Source organism: Stigmatopora nigra, chromosome 10, assembly GCF_051989575.1.
Source record: "Stigmatopora nigra isolate UIUO_SnigA chromosome 10, RoL_Snig_1.1, whole genome shotgun sequence".
Taxonomy (NCBI): Eukaryota; Metazoa; Chordata; class Actinopteri; order Syngnathiformes; family Syngnathidae; genus Stigmatopora; species Stigmatopora nigra.
Window position 1 is genome coordinate 6,025,751 of NC_135517.1, and position 14,658 is coordinate 6,040,408.

A 14,658-nucleotide genomic window follows, 5' to 3' on the forward strand; every position below is an offset into this window, starting at 1 on the left:
TATGTCAATTAACCCTTTGCAAACAGTACCACTACACTGTTACTTTTCTTTTGTATTAAACTTCCATTGTCAAATCGATTCAAATCAATAAATCCTTATTGACAGTAACATTAATTAACCAAACGTCGGCCAGGTGGGGCAAGTGGTTAGTGCGTCGGCCTGGGATAGGCTCAAGCGCCCAGAGGAAATCCATGAAAGCCCGGGGAGAACGTGCAAACTCCGACACCCTGAATCGTTGGCCAGCCAATCGCAGGGCACAAGGAGACGGACAACCATTCACGCTCACATTCATACCTAGGGGCAATTTAGAGTGTCCAATCAGCCTAGCATGAATGCGGGAGGAAACCAGAGTACCTGGAGAAAACCCATGCAAGCCCAGGGAGAACATGCAAACTCCCCACAGGTGGACCGACCTGGACTTGGACCCAGGAATCCACAGCAGTAAAGCTAACCACTTGCCCACTGGGCCGCCCACCATGAATACTCATGATAAGTTTTCCCACCGAATTTTAAAATGTATGAGTATTTGAAATCGATCCACTTTTCGCATTGAATGGCTTTGAAACGAAGGAGTATTTGTAGCTAAATCAGCTTGCTGATGGCTGGCTGCGTGGCCCCTCCCACCGCCTCCCCAAGCCGGGCACACCTTTCCGTACCCTCCGCGGTCCTCCAGCATCTTCCCCCTTCTTGACGGCTGCCTCAAACTCGTTGTCTGCCCATCAACTTTGACCCCCAGCCGCACGGCAAATGTCATTCTGCCAACCAGCAGGGCCCGTGCTGCAGTAGTGGCGGACGTCATACGGGGGGAATGAGCTGGAGAGGAGGGAAAAATAACAACATTATTACGACTTTCACCGCATCTCGGCTTGACGTGTCCGCGGGCCGAGCTCCACATCGCCATCGACCCGACGCCGCCAACACTAACCCGGCCGCGTCCGCGCGCGCTCGGCATTGGAAAGAGCAAATCGACGGTGATAGACATGTGAGTAGTGGAGCGTCGTTTCTCCTCTCCACTTTGCTCCTGCTAGGTGCTATTGTAGCTGTATACGCCGCTGCTCACTGCGCCTTTTAGCGTCCCAGGCGGCGTGCTTTTTGGGGCGCTCAACGGGGGGCTAATGGGGCGATCTGGCCGTGGAAGGTGGATGGACAGAGGGACTGACGGAAGGATGGAAATCCCACGGAGCCTTGGCATGGGGTTGGGGAAAAACAAGTGTGTAAACGTAGCTTAGCGTTGCAGAGTTTGGAGTGTGGGGATAGACAGGCAGATGTGGAGGCCTGGCCCAGAACTCTCAATGCGGCGGGGGGCGCGTGTTTTAGTGGCCGGGCCGAGGAGCACCTGAGGTGGGGGCTGCAGCGTGACCACCCGGGCAGATGCGACGGTGCTTTTTGGTGGCTGGTGGAAAAGAGGTGCAACATTGTGTGCTGTCTGTGGCTCGACTGTTCACATAGTGATACACATGATCGTGTAGTTTGCTCTTTGTTTTACGGCACAGTTGAGATTGTTGAGTTTTCAATGCCCACTTGCACTCTGAACCACGTTAGGAGTCGTTTACTTTAGCATCTGCTGAGTCAAGACCTGAACTCAGCCCGATTTGAGTGGAATGACTAAAAATACCCTGAAATATAACAAATGGCAAATTTGTCATATCCTGTTCCTTGTTGGCAATGTAGGGTCATGTTTTGACTGGCTACTTAGATTTTTCAGATCATTTTCTGAACCGCTTCATCCTCATTAGGGTTGTGGGTTTTCTCCAGGTACTCCGGTTTCTTCCCACATTCCAAAGACATGCATGGTGGGCTGATTGGACTCTCTAAATTGCCCCTAGCTATGAGTGTCAGCGTGAATGGTTGTTTGTCTCCTTGTGCCCTGCGATTGGCTGGCCACTGAATCAGGGTGTCCCCTACATCCGGCCTGAAGTAAGCTGGGATAGGCTCCAACACCCCCTGTGTTCCTTGTGACATTAATCCTATGTTTTTTGTTGTCTCGTCTCATTTTCTGAACCTCTTCATCCTCATTAGGGTCACGGGGGGTGCTGGAGCCAATCCCAGCTGTATCCAGGCCAGAGGTATGGGACACCCTGAATTGGTGGCCGGCCAATCGCAGGGCACAAGAAGACGGACAATCATGCACACTCACACTCATAACCAGGGGCAATTTAGAGTGTCCAATCAGCGTACCATGCATGTTTTTGTAATGTGGGAGGAAACCAGAGTACCTGGAGGAAACCCACGCAGGCCCAGTGGAGAACATGCAAACTGCACACAAGTGGACGTGAATTTGTATCCAGGATTCCAGAGCTATGAGGCCGACGTGCTAACCACTCGTGCCACCGGGCCGAGCGCAAGGTTGAAATTTTTCTGCAAATTCGCTGCACATCTAATGGTGGTTACAATTGCCTGAAGGTATCACCATTAATCATGATGTCTGTGGGAATCTAATGTGACTTAACTTTGGATTTTTTGTTGCATAAGAGTAGTGGAGTTGAGGGCAGCACTGTGAACTTGTGCTTAGCACATCTGCTCCACATTCCTGAGGTACTCAGGCTTCCTCATGCGTTTAAAAAAACATGATTGTTTGTCTTGTTCTGGTGTACAGAGTAGACAGTATAATGTCCATGTTTTGATATACATATGCATATATTTTAACCAGTACCAATAAAAAATATCTACCTAATGTATGTATTTAAAGCTGAAACAATAATATTGCTTCTCGTGGCAATTAAAATGAAGTAGACGTACTGTCTATCTTTAAATTCTATGTGGTGGGCTCAGCTTTTGCCATTGCGGTGGGAGGGCTTAATGTCGGGCAATCCTGTTTCCTCCCACATTCCAAAAACATGCATGCCAGATTCATTGAAGATTCTAAAGCTCTTTCAGAATTTAGACTTGTACTGGAGTCCAGTAATGTTCCGATGTTTACCCTGGTCTCATTCATGTGTCAATACAATGACCCGAGTCAATTGACTCGGACATTACCTTAAAATTTACCACCCAGGGACTAAGTCAAAACTCTGGATCATTCCCACGTCATTTACGTATGAATAGAGCATTTTCTGCTTCAAAATTCAGTGTTATGTGATTACACTACATTTCCTCTTTTCTTCACTTTAAGACAAAATAACATTTCATGAACAGTAAGCAAATAATGTATTCACTTAAGATAGAAAACTCGATCCGACAACTGTTCGCTGATCTTGGGGCTTAGGAAAGAGACTGTAACAATTTAAACAGGATGTAGTGTAGTCTGTGTTTGTAGTGTGTTTCTTTTTTGCTTTTAAATATAGTGTGAATTTGTTAAATGAGTCGATTGGATCGGTACAGTGAATTAGGGATGGGGACTTTTAAAATATCAGATTTAAAAAAATCAATCAATTATATGCAAATGAAGATTTTGAGTAGTTCCGCAAAATGAGTCGAGTGTTAATGGACGGAGTCAGTGAAGTGAGCTTCATAGCATAGCCTCTCAACTTCTTGTGAGTGATTATGAGTGACTTTAGCAGGTGACTTCTCTGAGGCCATTTAAATAGGGCTCATTTGATGCAAACGCTACAATGGGAAAGTCAAAGGAGCTCAGATTGGATCTGAAAAAGCTATCAGAGAAAAATCTGTCAAAAAGTCAACAGTATTGAAGAGGATCCAGATTCTCATTGAACATTATTTGCTTTTTGCATTTTCAGGGGCAGGAACATGATGCTTCTGTTGAAGATGTCTGTCCAACAAAGCGAGTGGCTTGTGACAACCACGAGGCCCAGAAGATCCTGGGTCTGAAGCGCGCACCCCTTCACACCGATGGCCTGGACTGAGTAAGATGCTGTCTGCTGATAGGTTTGCGTTTTAAACGGTCGTTTTGTCGCTAATCCTGACAGAGTTTGTCTTTTCAGGTTTCAGCTGGCCTGCTGAAGCCATGGGGAGCTGTTGGAGCTGCCTGTACAGGGACCCCATCCGAAACAACCATCTCACCAAGTTTAAGGTTCAGGACCATTATTCCCTTGCTGAGCCTTACTGGATTAATTTAGTTTTGGTCTTGGTGCTTCAGAGACTATCAAATGCTGGCTATGTTAAGAGTTTAGTCTTAAATTTAGTCTGTTCTATTCAAGGTTGTCAACGTGGACGATGAAGGCAATGAGCTGGGCTCTGGTGTCATGGAGCTCACCCAGACCGAGCTCATTCTTCATACGCGGAAGAGGGACGCCATCAGGTGGCCGTACCTCTGCTTGCGCCGCTACGGCTATGACTCCAACCTGTTTTCTTTTGAGAGTGGCCGCCGTTGTCAGACTGGACAAGGTGAGTAGTCGTTATTGTTTGCCACATGTTTTTTCTCATAGAAACACAATCATTTGGAATAATATATAAGAATACTTAGTAAATATGCCTGTGTTTCCCAATGCATATAACATTGAGCTTCCTTCTGGATTTGAATTATTGCACTAGAAAGCAAACCATGGTTAACATGAAGGTCATATAAACTTACTCATATCAGGTCTAGGCAGTCATAACTAATAAGAAAAATATGACTGATATATTTTTCATTTGTTACGCTTGTATCAACAGTATTATGTTTGTGACTCAGCAGGTAAAGTACGTTGAAAAAACATGCAAAAAAACTTCAGAGCCTTCTCAAAAATGCAATTAATTAATAATGAAAAATAATAATTCGTTCATTTGATACTGTATAATATGTTTTTGTACACTTTGCTATCTAGCCATGGGTGTGTTATTTCTTAATTTTGATGTAAATAAGGAAAATCTGAGCATTTATCTTCAGTGAGAAGACAAAATCAGGCCGTTTAACCATGTTAATTGTGTTTCTGTGATTAGGAATATTTGCATTCAAGTGCTCTCGGGCTGAGGAGATCTTCAACCTGCTTCAGGAGCTGATGCAATGCAACAGCATCAACGTGGTAGAAGAGTCCATGATGATGTCTCGCAGTGGTCACACGCCAGAGATGGAGATGTCTCGCACTCCACAGACTCCCAACAGTGAGTCACACGGCCACATTGTTAACATAAGATTTCAACTTTTTCTAAGAGGAGTTGTTGATTGTTGGTCAACACGGAAAAAAAACTTTAGACTAATTGAACTCAGGAATATGCTCTTATAGGGCGGTCCTTGTAAAAAAATAACTAATGGTCAAAAGGGAAAAAGAAAATAAATGAAATAAAAATATATCTCAGTATAAAATCCTGCTCTGAACAGTATATGAGAGAGCTTTTTCTATTCAGTAATGCAATTTGTTCTATATCAATTTGTATACATACATACAAAATAGAAATATGATGAAAAATAACCTAAAACAACTTTAAATATAACAATATTACATACCTTGTCCTATATTTCATTTCTTTCTTGACATAATAATTTAACTCCTTAAAGATGGCCACTTTTTAGATTATTATTTATAAATACCCTGTTATGTCATCAGACTTATAGTGGATGAGAATGTAACAGATTTGATTCCAACAAGTTTGGCCTTGGGACCAAGTCCAGTCTTGAGTTGGGGAATCACTATTCAATTTTGGCAATAATTAAAAAAAAAAAAGTTTCCACAAATCCTCTCGCAGCTCCAGCATTCCCCGGCCCGGCTTTTCCCAACGGATATCCCGTTTATCCAGTCCGAGGAGATTCGTCCCAGCCTTCCCTTTCAGAGGATCATGGACACAATCTGATGGCTTTGGAAGACCAGGTTAGCCATGCATCGATTGCACTTCTACCTGCCTCGCGCTCACAAATCACTTTTGACTATAACTCTGCCTTGTCTATTCCCAGACCCACACTTATGTGAACACTGTTAGCATGGACTCGGACCTTTCCATGCGTCACTGTGTGCACTCCCTCCCCGAGGTGCGACCCGGCATGTTCACCGAAACAACGCGTGCCGGGGGACAAGCGAACCCTCAATCGAACCTGCGCTGCTGTCCTCTCGAGGAGCATCAGGATCCCCAGGTGTTTCTACAACCGTCATCGCAGGAAGTCAAGTTCATGTTGGGCCCCACTCCGGCGCAACGTCATCTATTGCAACGTGAGCACGAAAGAGAGCGACTCACTCACGGCCCACGCAGCCTTCAGCCAGTAGAGGGCGCGACTGGCTCGGAGACGGATGGCGACGAGCCCTCCGTGCACATGTGCAATCCCCTTTCCTATCACCATTTCCACCATCACCCGCACCGGCACCCTTGCCACGAGCACCCGGATAGCTGCCAAGGCGGCGAGCTCACCTACGAGAATATCAACGGACTGCGGAGCGGCCGGAAACAACGTTTGAGTCCCAGCAGCGTGTCGCAATCGGTGGGCTCGAGCAGTAGCAGCAGCACCGGGGACAGTCACTCCCATGCCCTACTGCACCCGCACGGTTCCACCTCGCTCCCCTCGCCGGGATATGGCTGCGAGAGGCCCGCCGGTGCGGGTTACCGCCGTACGGCGCTGCTCAATTACGAAAACCTGCCCTCGCTGCCCCCCGTGTGGGAGTACAGCGCTCTGCAGCGGGACGACGAACAAGAAGAAGATGACGACGACGCGGACGAGGAGGAATACGAAGAAGAGGAGGAAGACTTTGACGAGTACGAGTTTTCAGAGGGCCCCGACACGTCCAATGGGTACCACCCGGATGGGCGGGGCATCCACAGAGACGCCCTTCAGAACTACGTCAACACAGAGCAGGTGCAGCCGCCCAGGCTGCGGCATAGTTGCCCCCCACATCCACGACCGTGTCAACCCGACAGAGGTGGGCGCATATTTAGCTTTGATTTTCGCAGACGCTCGAGGTCAGGGGTCGGCGTCTGCGAGTACGGCCACATGCCTCCGTCAAGGCAGCTGAACTATATCCAGGTAGACCTGGAGGCAGAAGCTCCCTGCCAAGGCCTCAGTGGAGGGGCCGAGGGCGGAGGCGTACAGCCACACCAGCGCCTACCGCCCCCGAAATGTGGCCCGCAGGCACCTCGGCGAAGCGAATGCTACGCCGTCATCGACCTGAAGAAGACGGCGGCCATGTCCAACTTGCAAAAAGCTCTGCCCAGGGATGATGGCACTTCCAGAAAGACTCGCCACAACAGCACTGACCTGCCTCTGTAAACCTAAAAAACGCGTTGACCACGAAGAGCAGACATGACAGACAGCAGACAAATGCCTCATCCTCATTTTAGCACACGGCAAACCTTCTCATCCATCCATTCCGACTGCGGAGCCGACTAAAACAGTACAGGTATCACCAACACCATTAGAAATCCACTGTATCTGTACGAATGAAAGGGAACCTCTTAGGGAAAAGTTTATGCTGTTATATATACCCACCGTAATGCAAAGTTCTTTGCAAAATTTCACTTTCAACTGCATAAATACCAAGTGAGCGTGATCACACCTGCTGTGCAATTACAGCCGAGTCATCCATGTGAAGTGGAAGTGTCCATTTTCTATTGTGCAAGTGAATTAGGATCCCCCAAACCATTTCAAAATCTATTGTTGTGTTCGTGTACTTTACCGGAATACACCATCCACGTGTCACTTCAACATGAGAGTGCAGACACGTATTGAGGAGTGCCGGAACATTTATTTTTCAAAACATTTCTGGCCACGGTCCGTAACCTGCGGCTAATGGGAACGGCTTATTCATTCATATATGCCAGTAGTAGAGCAGTTTGCACACAATCCTATGGAATTGTATTTTGGGGGGTTTTGAGGGAAAGTTTTGACAATCCCTAGAAAAAAACAAAACAACTGAGGTTGTTTTTTTTGGAGAATCCAAGTGAGCTGAAGGGACCAGTAGCACAAGTGAATGCAGTGAGCCTCGTCCCTCTCCAAAGTAGCATATCGCCCTCCATTACATTTTCATCTACAGTGTTTGATAAATGCACTTTTGAATCTAGATACATAAAGACATTGCGTCTTTTTAAGCATTCACTTCACCACCTGAGCCGATAGTTTCTCAATGATCAAGAAAAAGTACATCAAAAAAAGCATTTTTAGTCCTTTTTCATCATTTTCGCCAGTAAATATCCTCTGTAACCTCACTGAGTGGCTTCATGTTGAAAATTGAGCAGATTCTAAAACTCTCTGCCCATCATCAGGTATGAATGATTCTCTTGGAACGTATTTAAAGTTTTTTTTTTATCGCAAACACTGGTTATCCTCAATTGAGTAATTTATCTATTTATTAATTTATTTATTTTCCTTATTTATGTCTATTTCTAATATTTGCCATATGGCAACCAGCATTTTTTTGTTCTGTAATCCAGTTCATCTGGACGTAACCAAAGTTTTAGCATTAATGTGATTCTATTTTAACAAAGAAAGACTTTATTTTAAGTGCCAAAAAATAAAGAAAAATAATATCTATTCAAAATCAAAGGTGCCAATTGTGGGATCTGAATAGGGCTCTCAAAATGTTAAATATGGGGAAGTAAGCTGGAAAGAAAAACATAATTCATCTTTTTATTGATGGATTCCAGCATTTTTTTAATAATGCACATTTCACCTCATCCATTCATCCACCATCATATTGGAGTGATGCATGGAAATGTTTGCTGCTACATATACATGCAGATTACATTCAGACAGTGGCCCATATAAAGGGACTATCCTCGTCTTTATGTGTGTTTGCAATGCCAGATATTTGCGCATTGTTAACTGCGCAAAGTAAAATGCTCATGTTTTATGTCTTACAGTGGAAATGTATAGAAATTCATAGGTTTCCCCTTCCTTTTTGTCCAATATTTCATTTATTTTGGTGATTCTACTGACAAATTCGATAAAGGCAAAACTCTCCAATGCATAACCTTTAATCATATACATACATGCCTTTTAAGCCTTTAAATGTGATGGTCTGTTTTATGCTAACTAATTCTTTCTTTTTTAATTGTCTCAGCTCTCTAAAACATTTTGTTAATGGAAGAAAATTCAAATAGTGTATTGCTTTCCAACCGTTTTGGAGATTTCTGCATTTTTTTTTTTTGCATTCCAAAAATCTCACCAGCTGAAAATCTTCTAATTTCGAACTGTTACCAATATTTCCAGTAAAGTAATCCTCATCAATTTTTTAGCAACAGGAATCAAAGAAAAAGTACTATGTCCATCATATTTCAATTTTAATGTTTTAATATTGCAATTTTTGATGAGATTAAAAAAAAGTACAAATAAAAAACTAGAAACCAATTGCCCAGGACCAATAAGGAGACTAAAAATGTGTGAGTCAAATTTAAATTATTGTCTTTACTACCTTCCTCACCTTTACTCTTATTAGAATTGAAATTGAAAGTTACATTAAAGCACATCTTGTTTATTTTTTTTTTCCATTTCTAAGCCAATGTGTGTGTCTAAAGCCAAATGGATGACAACTGCATCCAAATATTTATGGAATAGGTGTATGTCATCAAGTGCAAAAATGTAAAAAAAATAATAAAATAATCTAAAAATACACACACTATATAAATATTTTGAAAAAGTCAACCCCTCAACTAATACCAGCGCATTTATTATTGTTATTATTTCTTAATTCTACCAATACACTGTGGTAGTTTCAGCTACTTTGCCCTACATTCCCATCACAAAAGCCTTAAATATTCTAAATCAGAACTTTTAACAAAGTTTTTTAATATCCAACTCATTTCAGTTGGGATCGCTGTACATGTTTTATTGGAAAAAATGTTTTCATCTGCAATAAGTGGTTTTGTTTGTCAAACGTCATGTGAGGTAGTAATTTGTAGCGCTATGAATTTCATATTATTTAACAACTTTGACTATTATGTCAATCAGAAGTTTTATATTATTATGTTCATCTTTCAGCCTTCATCTTATTTTTCATGATTGTATGATTTTGTATTTCATTTACATCATCAGTGCCATAGATTGGGACATGTATTCCCAAATTTATGATTGCTTGTCAATTTTAAGCATTAGTTAATGTCCATTACATTGTTGCCTTCAGATACATACTTAATTTGTTCTGTGAACATGCTCACAACTCAAAACACTCCAAACTAAAATGACATGTCATTTATCATTTTAAGCCTTACAACAAACAGAAATAAAATATTCCAGTGTAACTTGCATTTTAAATGAAGAACCACGACAAAATTGTATTTTATAAGAGTATATATTAGTGATTATTAAATCAAAAGTAATTCATTTTTGCTTCAATTTACGTGCTAGTAAAGACTTAAAAAATTAAATCTGGGTACTTTTGAAATGACCACACTACTCTGCATTGGCTAAACATTTGTCACTTTATTCCGAGCATACGATTACATTAACTCTAGTCAGTTTTTGGCCTTTTTAGGTAAATTCTTGGTAATTTTTGACAAAATGGTTGGCCGGAATAACTTTAATTTAAGATTGCGGGTCTCAAACTCTTGATGAGTTTGGGTCACATTCACAAAAAGATTTCCAAGCACGACAGAAAAAATACATGCGATCCAGTCTTCCCCATTTTATGAATAACAGTTGTAAACAAAAACATTTCTCCAGAACATTGTTGACCTTCTTCCTCCTTACACCTCACTGCACCTTTCCATTTTCCTATGTCTAGTTAATAATGTCATTTTTAAGATTGTAAATTTCTCCAAGGATAATAATACCCATTGGGGTCAGTATCAACCCAACTAAAATACCACAGGTTGAAGACTGTGATGAAAAGCTGGCTAACTCCTAACCGCCTGGTAAATGTAAAAAGACAAAAAAAAATCAGGCACAGAAATCAATGTGTATAATCTGGACAATATACATACCAAATTTCATCGTGATCTGTTTATTATTCACAGAGAAATAGATAGCAAATGACACAACAACAACATGAGCGTCATGAACATCTTGAATGTTTTTAAGATACAGTTATTAACCAGGTTGTCATTAGGGGGCTGCAAAATACAGCCCAGTCTGAAGACCCCAGCTTCATGTTGAAATAATTTATTTTTTAAATGGAGGGCTCACCAAGACAATCCCCACATTTTGTTATAATATAAAACTTTATGCATCACCATACATTGAGCTAAGCTCACTAACCAGAAGGCCACAATAATAATATAACATAAAACAGACTCTCAAGCAATGCCATGTGGTTGTTTTAAATGCTATATTGTTTGTTTTATTTTTCGTTTGACACCAAACTAGTAGTGGCAATAAAACATTTTTCTTTCCTTTTGACGATTTCATCATGCAGCGCTACCCAAATCTCAATTATCAAAAAAATATTCCCTTGAAAAATGATTAAATCATGTCAGGAAGGTGTTTGTAATTTAGCTCTTTAACTGTTTTGGGAAATTGCACTTGGTCACTATTGGTTATGAAAAAAATCTCATCGAAATGTCATCTGTGAGTGTAATGTATTCATAACATTGGCAACGTCATCATAACCCCAATAGTGACAACTCCCCTAATCCGATGACTAAGTGAATTAACAGTTGAGTTGCACACACGCGATCTCACATAGCAAATCTGTCGATGACAGCTGACGCCATCAAAGCGTGTCACTTTACAGCCAAACACTTGCATGTTGTTCAAGAGGGTTGTCAAACCAAAGGGCTTGCTTTGTTTACCTTTTAAGCGTGAAATGATATTCTCCAGAAATCCATCAAGCGTTTTCTTACTGTGCCTTTCACGTAAACAACCAGGATGTAAAACATCCAACGCTGTTGGAAAATGAATGTAATGGTAACCGTTTGATAGCTGGGGATTCATTTGTGTTTGGTGTTATTCCACTCTCATGCCTTTACTGTTGATTTTCCAAGCAGATTTATTGAGTGGTTTGGAGAATTGTGTATTTCAAGACTGTAAAAGGTTATTGGAGGCTCCCCAGGTTGTTTGTGTTTGCGGGGGTGTTAACAAGTAAAGAGAAACACTTAAGATGTGATGGTTTTGTTGGACTGTAGTTGGTTAACAACTCAGAATGGAGGGGTATTCGGAGCAAGTACTAGTACGCAAAAGGTTAGATCAGAGTACTCCAAACCGGTCCAGGGGGGCTTCTGTGGATTGCAGGAATACCCCTCCACAAGTCATTTCTCTTGGCACTTAAGTTTATTTTTTGTACTTGTTTTAGGGGTATAATTCATAATTGAAATCATACTGTTGATAATACGAATAGCACTGCTAATCCAAGTCAAGAATTTTCCATTTTTGAGTCTTATCTTTTTGATGTAGTTCAGTCATTTGATCATTGTACACATATGATTCATCACAAAACTAACATGAAAAATATGATGGTTTAGTTTTCCTTAGTTTTTTCCATTGTTGTTGTTGATTTTTTCCACAAGCACTTAAATTGGTACAAATGTAAAGTTCAGGAAATGTGAGAAACAGCTCTGTTGCCCCATACAAAAACATGTCAACCTCATCAAGGCAATTTCATCACGTTGACTTTGATATCATATTCCTTAAACACGGGAACGTCATTTTCATGAGACAAAATAATTATATTGGAAAAAAAGTATATATTCTGTATGTTCTTTTGTTGAATTTTATTAATGCAGTGCCATCACCACCAGGGGGTGACGCTCTATACATGGACAGGTTTGTGCTGTACATTCAAGTGACACATTTCTTAGTGTGTGTGTGTGTGTGTGTGTGTGTGTGTGTGTGTGTGTGTGTGTGTGTGTGTGTGTGTGTGTGTGTGTGTGTGTGTGTGTGTGTGTGTGTGTGTGTGTGTGTGTGTGTGAGTGTGAGATCACCTTTGTTGAAAGAGTGCCAAATATGGGAAATAATGTCAAACATGGGAAATAAAAGGGAGGCTTGTGAAGCAATGATTAAATCAATGTGGTATAGGTTCTTTGGTTTGTCTCAGTTAGCTATTAAAAAAAAGATATATATTTATTCAAGTTTGTTGAATGTGTTTGTATTCATCCATGGGTGAATGTCCGATATAGCCATTAGAAGCATCTTTGCTTCATTTTTTTTTTACTCTCAAAAAGGACATAAGGGGGATATTTTTTTTCATTGGTTGATTTATTTTTTGCCTTCCTTGATCATTCCTCACCTGGATGACTTTTACTTGGCTGCTCTCCACTCAATTGATCATCTCCTAAGAGCATAGTGAGCCTGATCCTTTGGGACTTTTATCATTTATAGACTGTGGATTTGTCCAAAATGTACAAGTCAGTGTAATTACTATATTAAAATCATGCCATGAAAATATCTTGTTGTGCATTAAACAGTGTCGACTTTGCTTTCCAAATGTTTTCTGTGAATCTCTACTGTTTTAGTTATAGGAGTAAACACCCACATACTTTTGGAACCACTTATTTTAGATCCAAATGCAACTAAGCCAGTTTCAAATACTTGGTCTTGTAGTGAATGTTAGTATAATCACACCAGATCACAGTTTGAGATTAAATGGTTCACTTACTTTGGCCTATTTATTGTTTTTAGAGGAAACATGGAGAAAGGCCAAGCAAGCAGGTTCCTTTCAAAATGATCGTGTAGATCAGGGGTGGGCAAACCGGTCCCCGAGAGCCGCCGTGGGTGTAGTTTTTTTTTTCTCCAAACGATCCAGTAAAAAAACTTGTGTTCCTCTAAAATTGTTTAGGTTTAGTCAAAGTTACTGTAAGGATGTTAAACGGAGTCAGAATGGCCGAGCGGTCCAAGGCGCTGCGTTCAGGTCGCAGTCTCCACTGGAGGCGTGGGTTCGAATCCCACTTCTGACAGTCAGTTTTAGACAACACAGAAGTGATCAACTCTGAAATTTTGGGAACATTTTTCTCAATCTTGTGTTCCTCTAAAATTATTTAGGTTTAGCCAAAGTTACTGACACCGCGCAAGAGGGAGTCAGGATGGCCGAGCGGTCCAAGGCGCTGCGTCCAGGTTGCAGTCTCCACTGGAGGCGTGGGTTCAAATCCCACTTCTGACAGTCTGTTTAAGATGACACAGAAGTGATCTGCTCTGAAATTTTGGGGACTTTGTCAATCTTGTGTTCCTCTAAAATTGTTTAGGTTTAGCCAAAGTTACCAAAGGGCTGTAAGAGTGAGTCAGAATGGCCGAGCGGTCCAAGGCGCTGCGTTCAGGTCGCAGTCTCCGTTGGAGGCGTGGGTTCGAATCCCACTTCTGACAGCCTGTTTTAGATGACAGAAAAGTGATTTACTCTTCAAAATTGGGAACTTTGTCAATCTTGTGTTCCTCTAAAATTGTTTGCATTTAGCCAAAGTTACCCCAAAGATGTAAGAGGGAGTCAGGATGGCCGAGCGGTCCAAGGCGCTGCGTTCAGGTCGCAGTCTCCACTGGAGGCGTGGGTTCGAATCCCACTTCTGACAGCCTTTTTTAGATGACAGAAAAGTGATCTACTCTGAAACAATGGGAACGTTGTCAAACTATACTGTCCCACTTGTACTTGCTTGGTTGATTTGGTTGCTTTGGATTTAACTGCCTGGAATAATGCAGCGCCTGTCTTTTGCTTATAAATGTGCCCTGTTTTATGGTTTCTGAAATGGGTATCTCATATAAAGCAATGGCTTCATTGTTTCAATCCTATTCATAGCTTGAAGACTAGTGTGAGTCAAGCGAAGGTCACGAGAAAATGAGCGTGTTGGCAAGTGTCCTAAAAGCGGTTTAGTTGGATATTACAGCCTTCTGACCATAATGTCAAACATGGCATTTAATTAATGAATTTACAGTTGTACCATAACTCAAGAGTATATTGATGAAGGGTTAGAAGCTGTCACTTTTTTTAATGTTGTGTTTTGGTG

General features: G+C 41.7%; 1 protein-coding gene and 4 non-coding genes across 5 annotated transcripts; all 5 read left to right on the forward strand.

The window, feature by feature from the left end:
* The first annotated feature begins 577 nt into the window (after nucleotides 1-577).
* On the forward strand, nucleotides 578-9,561 carry frs3 (fibroblast growth factor receptor substrate 3). Its single transcript, XM_077727291.1, has 7 exons — nucleotides 578-982; nucleotides 3,678-3,803; nucleotides 3,882-3,970; nucleotides 4,098-4,284; nucleotides 4,819-4,980; nucleotides 5,563-5,684; nucleotides 5,768-9,561. Exons 3-7 carry the CDS (start codon nucleotides 3,905-3,907, stop codon nucleotides 7,067-7,069), a joined length of 1,839 nt encoding a protein of 612 aa, XP_077583417.1. The 5' UTR covers nucleotides 578-982; nucleotides 3,678-3,803; nucleotides 3,882-3,904; the 3' UTR covers nucleotides 7,070-9,561.
* Nucleotides 9,562-13,540: 3,979 nt separating this feature from the next.
* trnal-cag (transfer RNA leucine (anticodon CAG)) lies at nucleotides 13,541-13,623 on the forward strand. Its single transcript has one exon. It is a non-coding gene; the product is annotated as a tRNA-Leu (tRNA).
* Nucleotides 13,624-13,743: 120 nt separating this feature from the next.
* Nucleotides 13,744-13,826, forward strand: trnal-cag (transfer RNA leucine (anticodon CAG)). The gene has a single exon. It is a non-coding gene; the product is annotated as a tRNA-Leu (tRNA).
* Nucleotides 13,827-13,943: 117 nt separating this feature from the next.
* trnal-cag (transfer RNA leucine (anticodon CAG)) lies at nucleotides 13,944-14,026 on the forward strand. The gene has a single exon. It is a non-coding gene; the product is annotated as a tRNA-Leu (tRNA).
* A 117-nt stretch (nucleotides 14,027-14,143) lies between these two features.
* Nucleotides 14,144-14,226, forward strand: trnal-cag (transfer RNA leucine (anticodon CAG)). The gene has a single exon. It is a non-coding gene; the product is annotated as a tRNA-Leu (tRNA).
* The last annotated feature ends 432 nt before the right edge of the window (nucleotides 14,227-14,658 follow it).

Bases quoted from the DNA above. Each gene is read 5' to 3' on its own strand.
- frs3 (XM_077727291.1), top strand. From the start codon at position 3,905: ATGGGGAGCTGTTGGAGCTGCCTGTACAGGGACCCCATCCGAAACAAC. The intron at 3,971-4,097 runs GTTCAGGACCAT...GTTCTATTCAAG, and splicing joins ACCATCTCACCAAGTTTAAG to GTTGTCAACGTGGACGATGA. The intron at 4,285-4,818 runs GTGAGTAGTCGT...TTCTGTGATTAG, and splicing joins CCGTTGTCAGACTGGACAAG to GAATATTTGCATTCAAGTGC.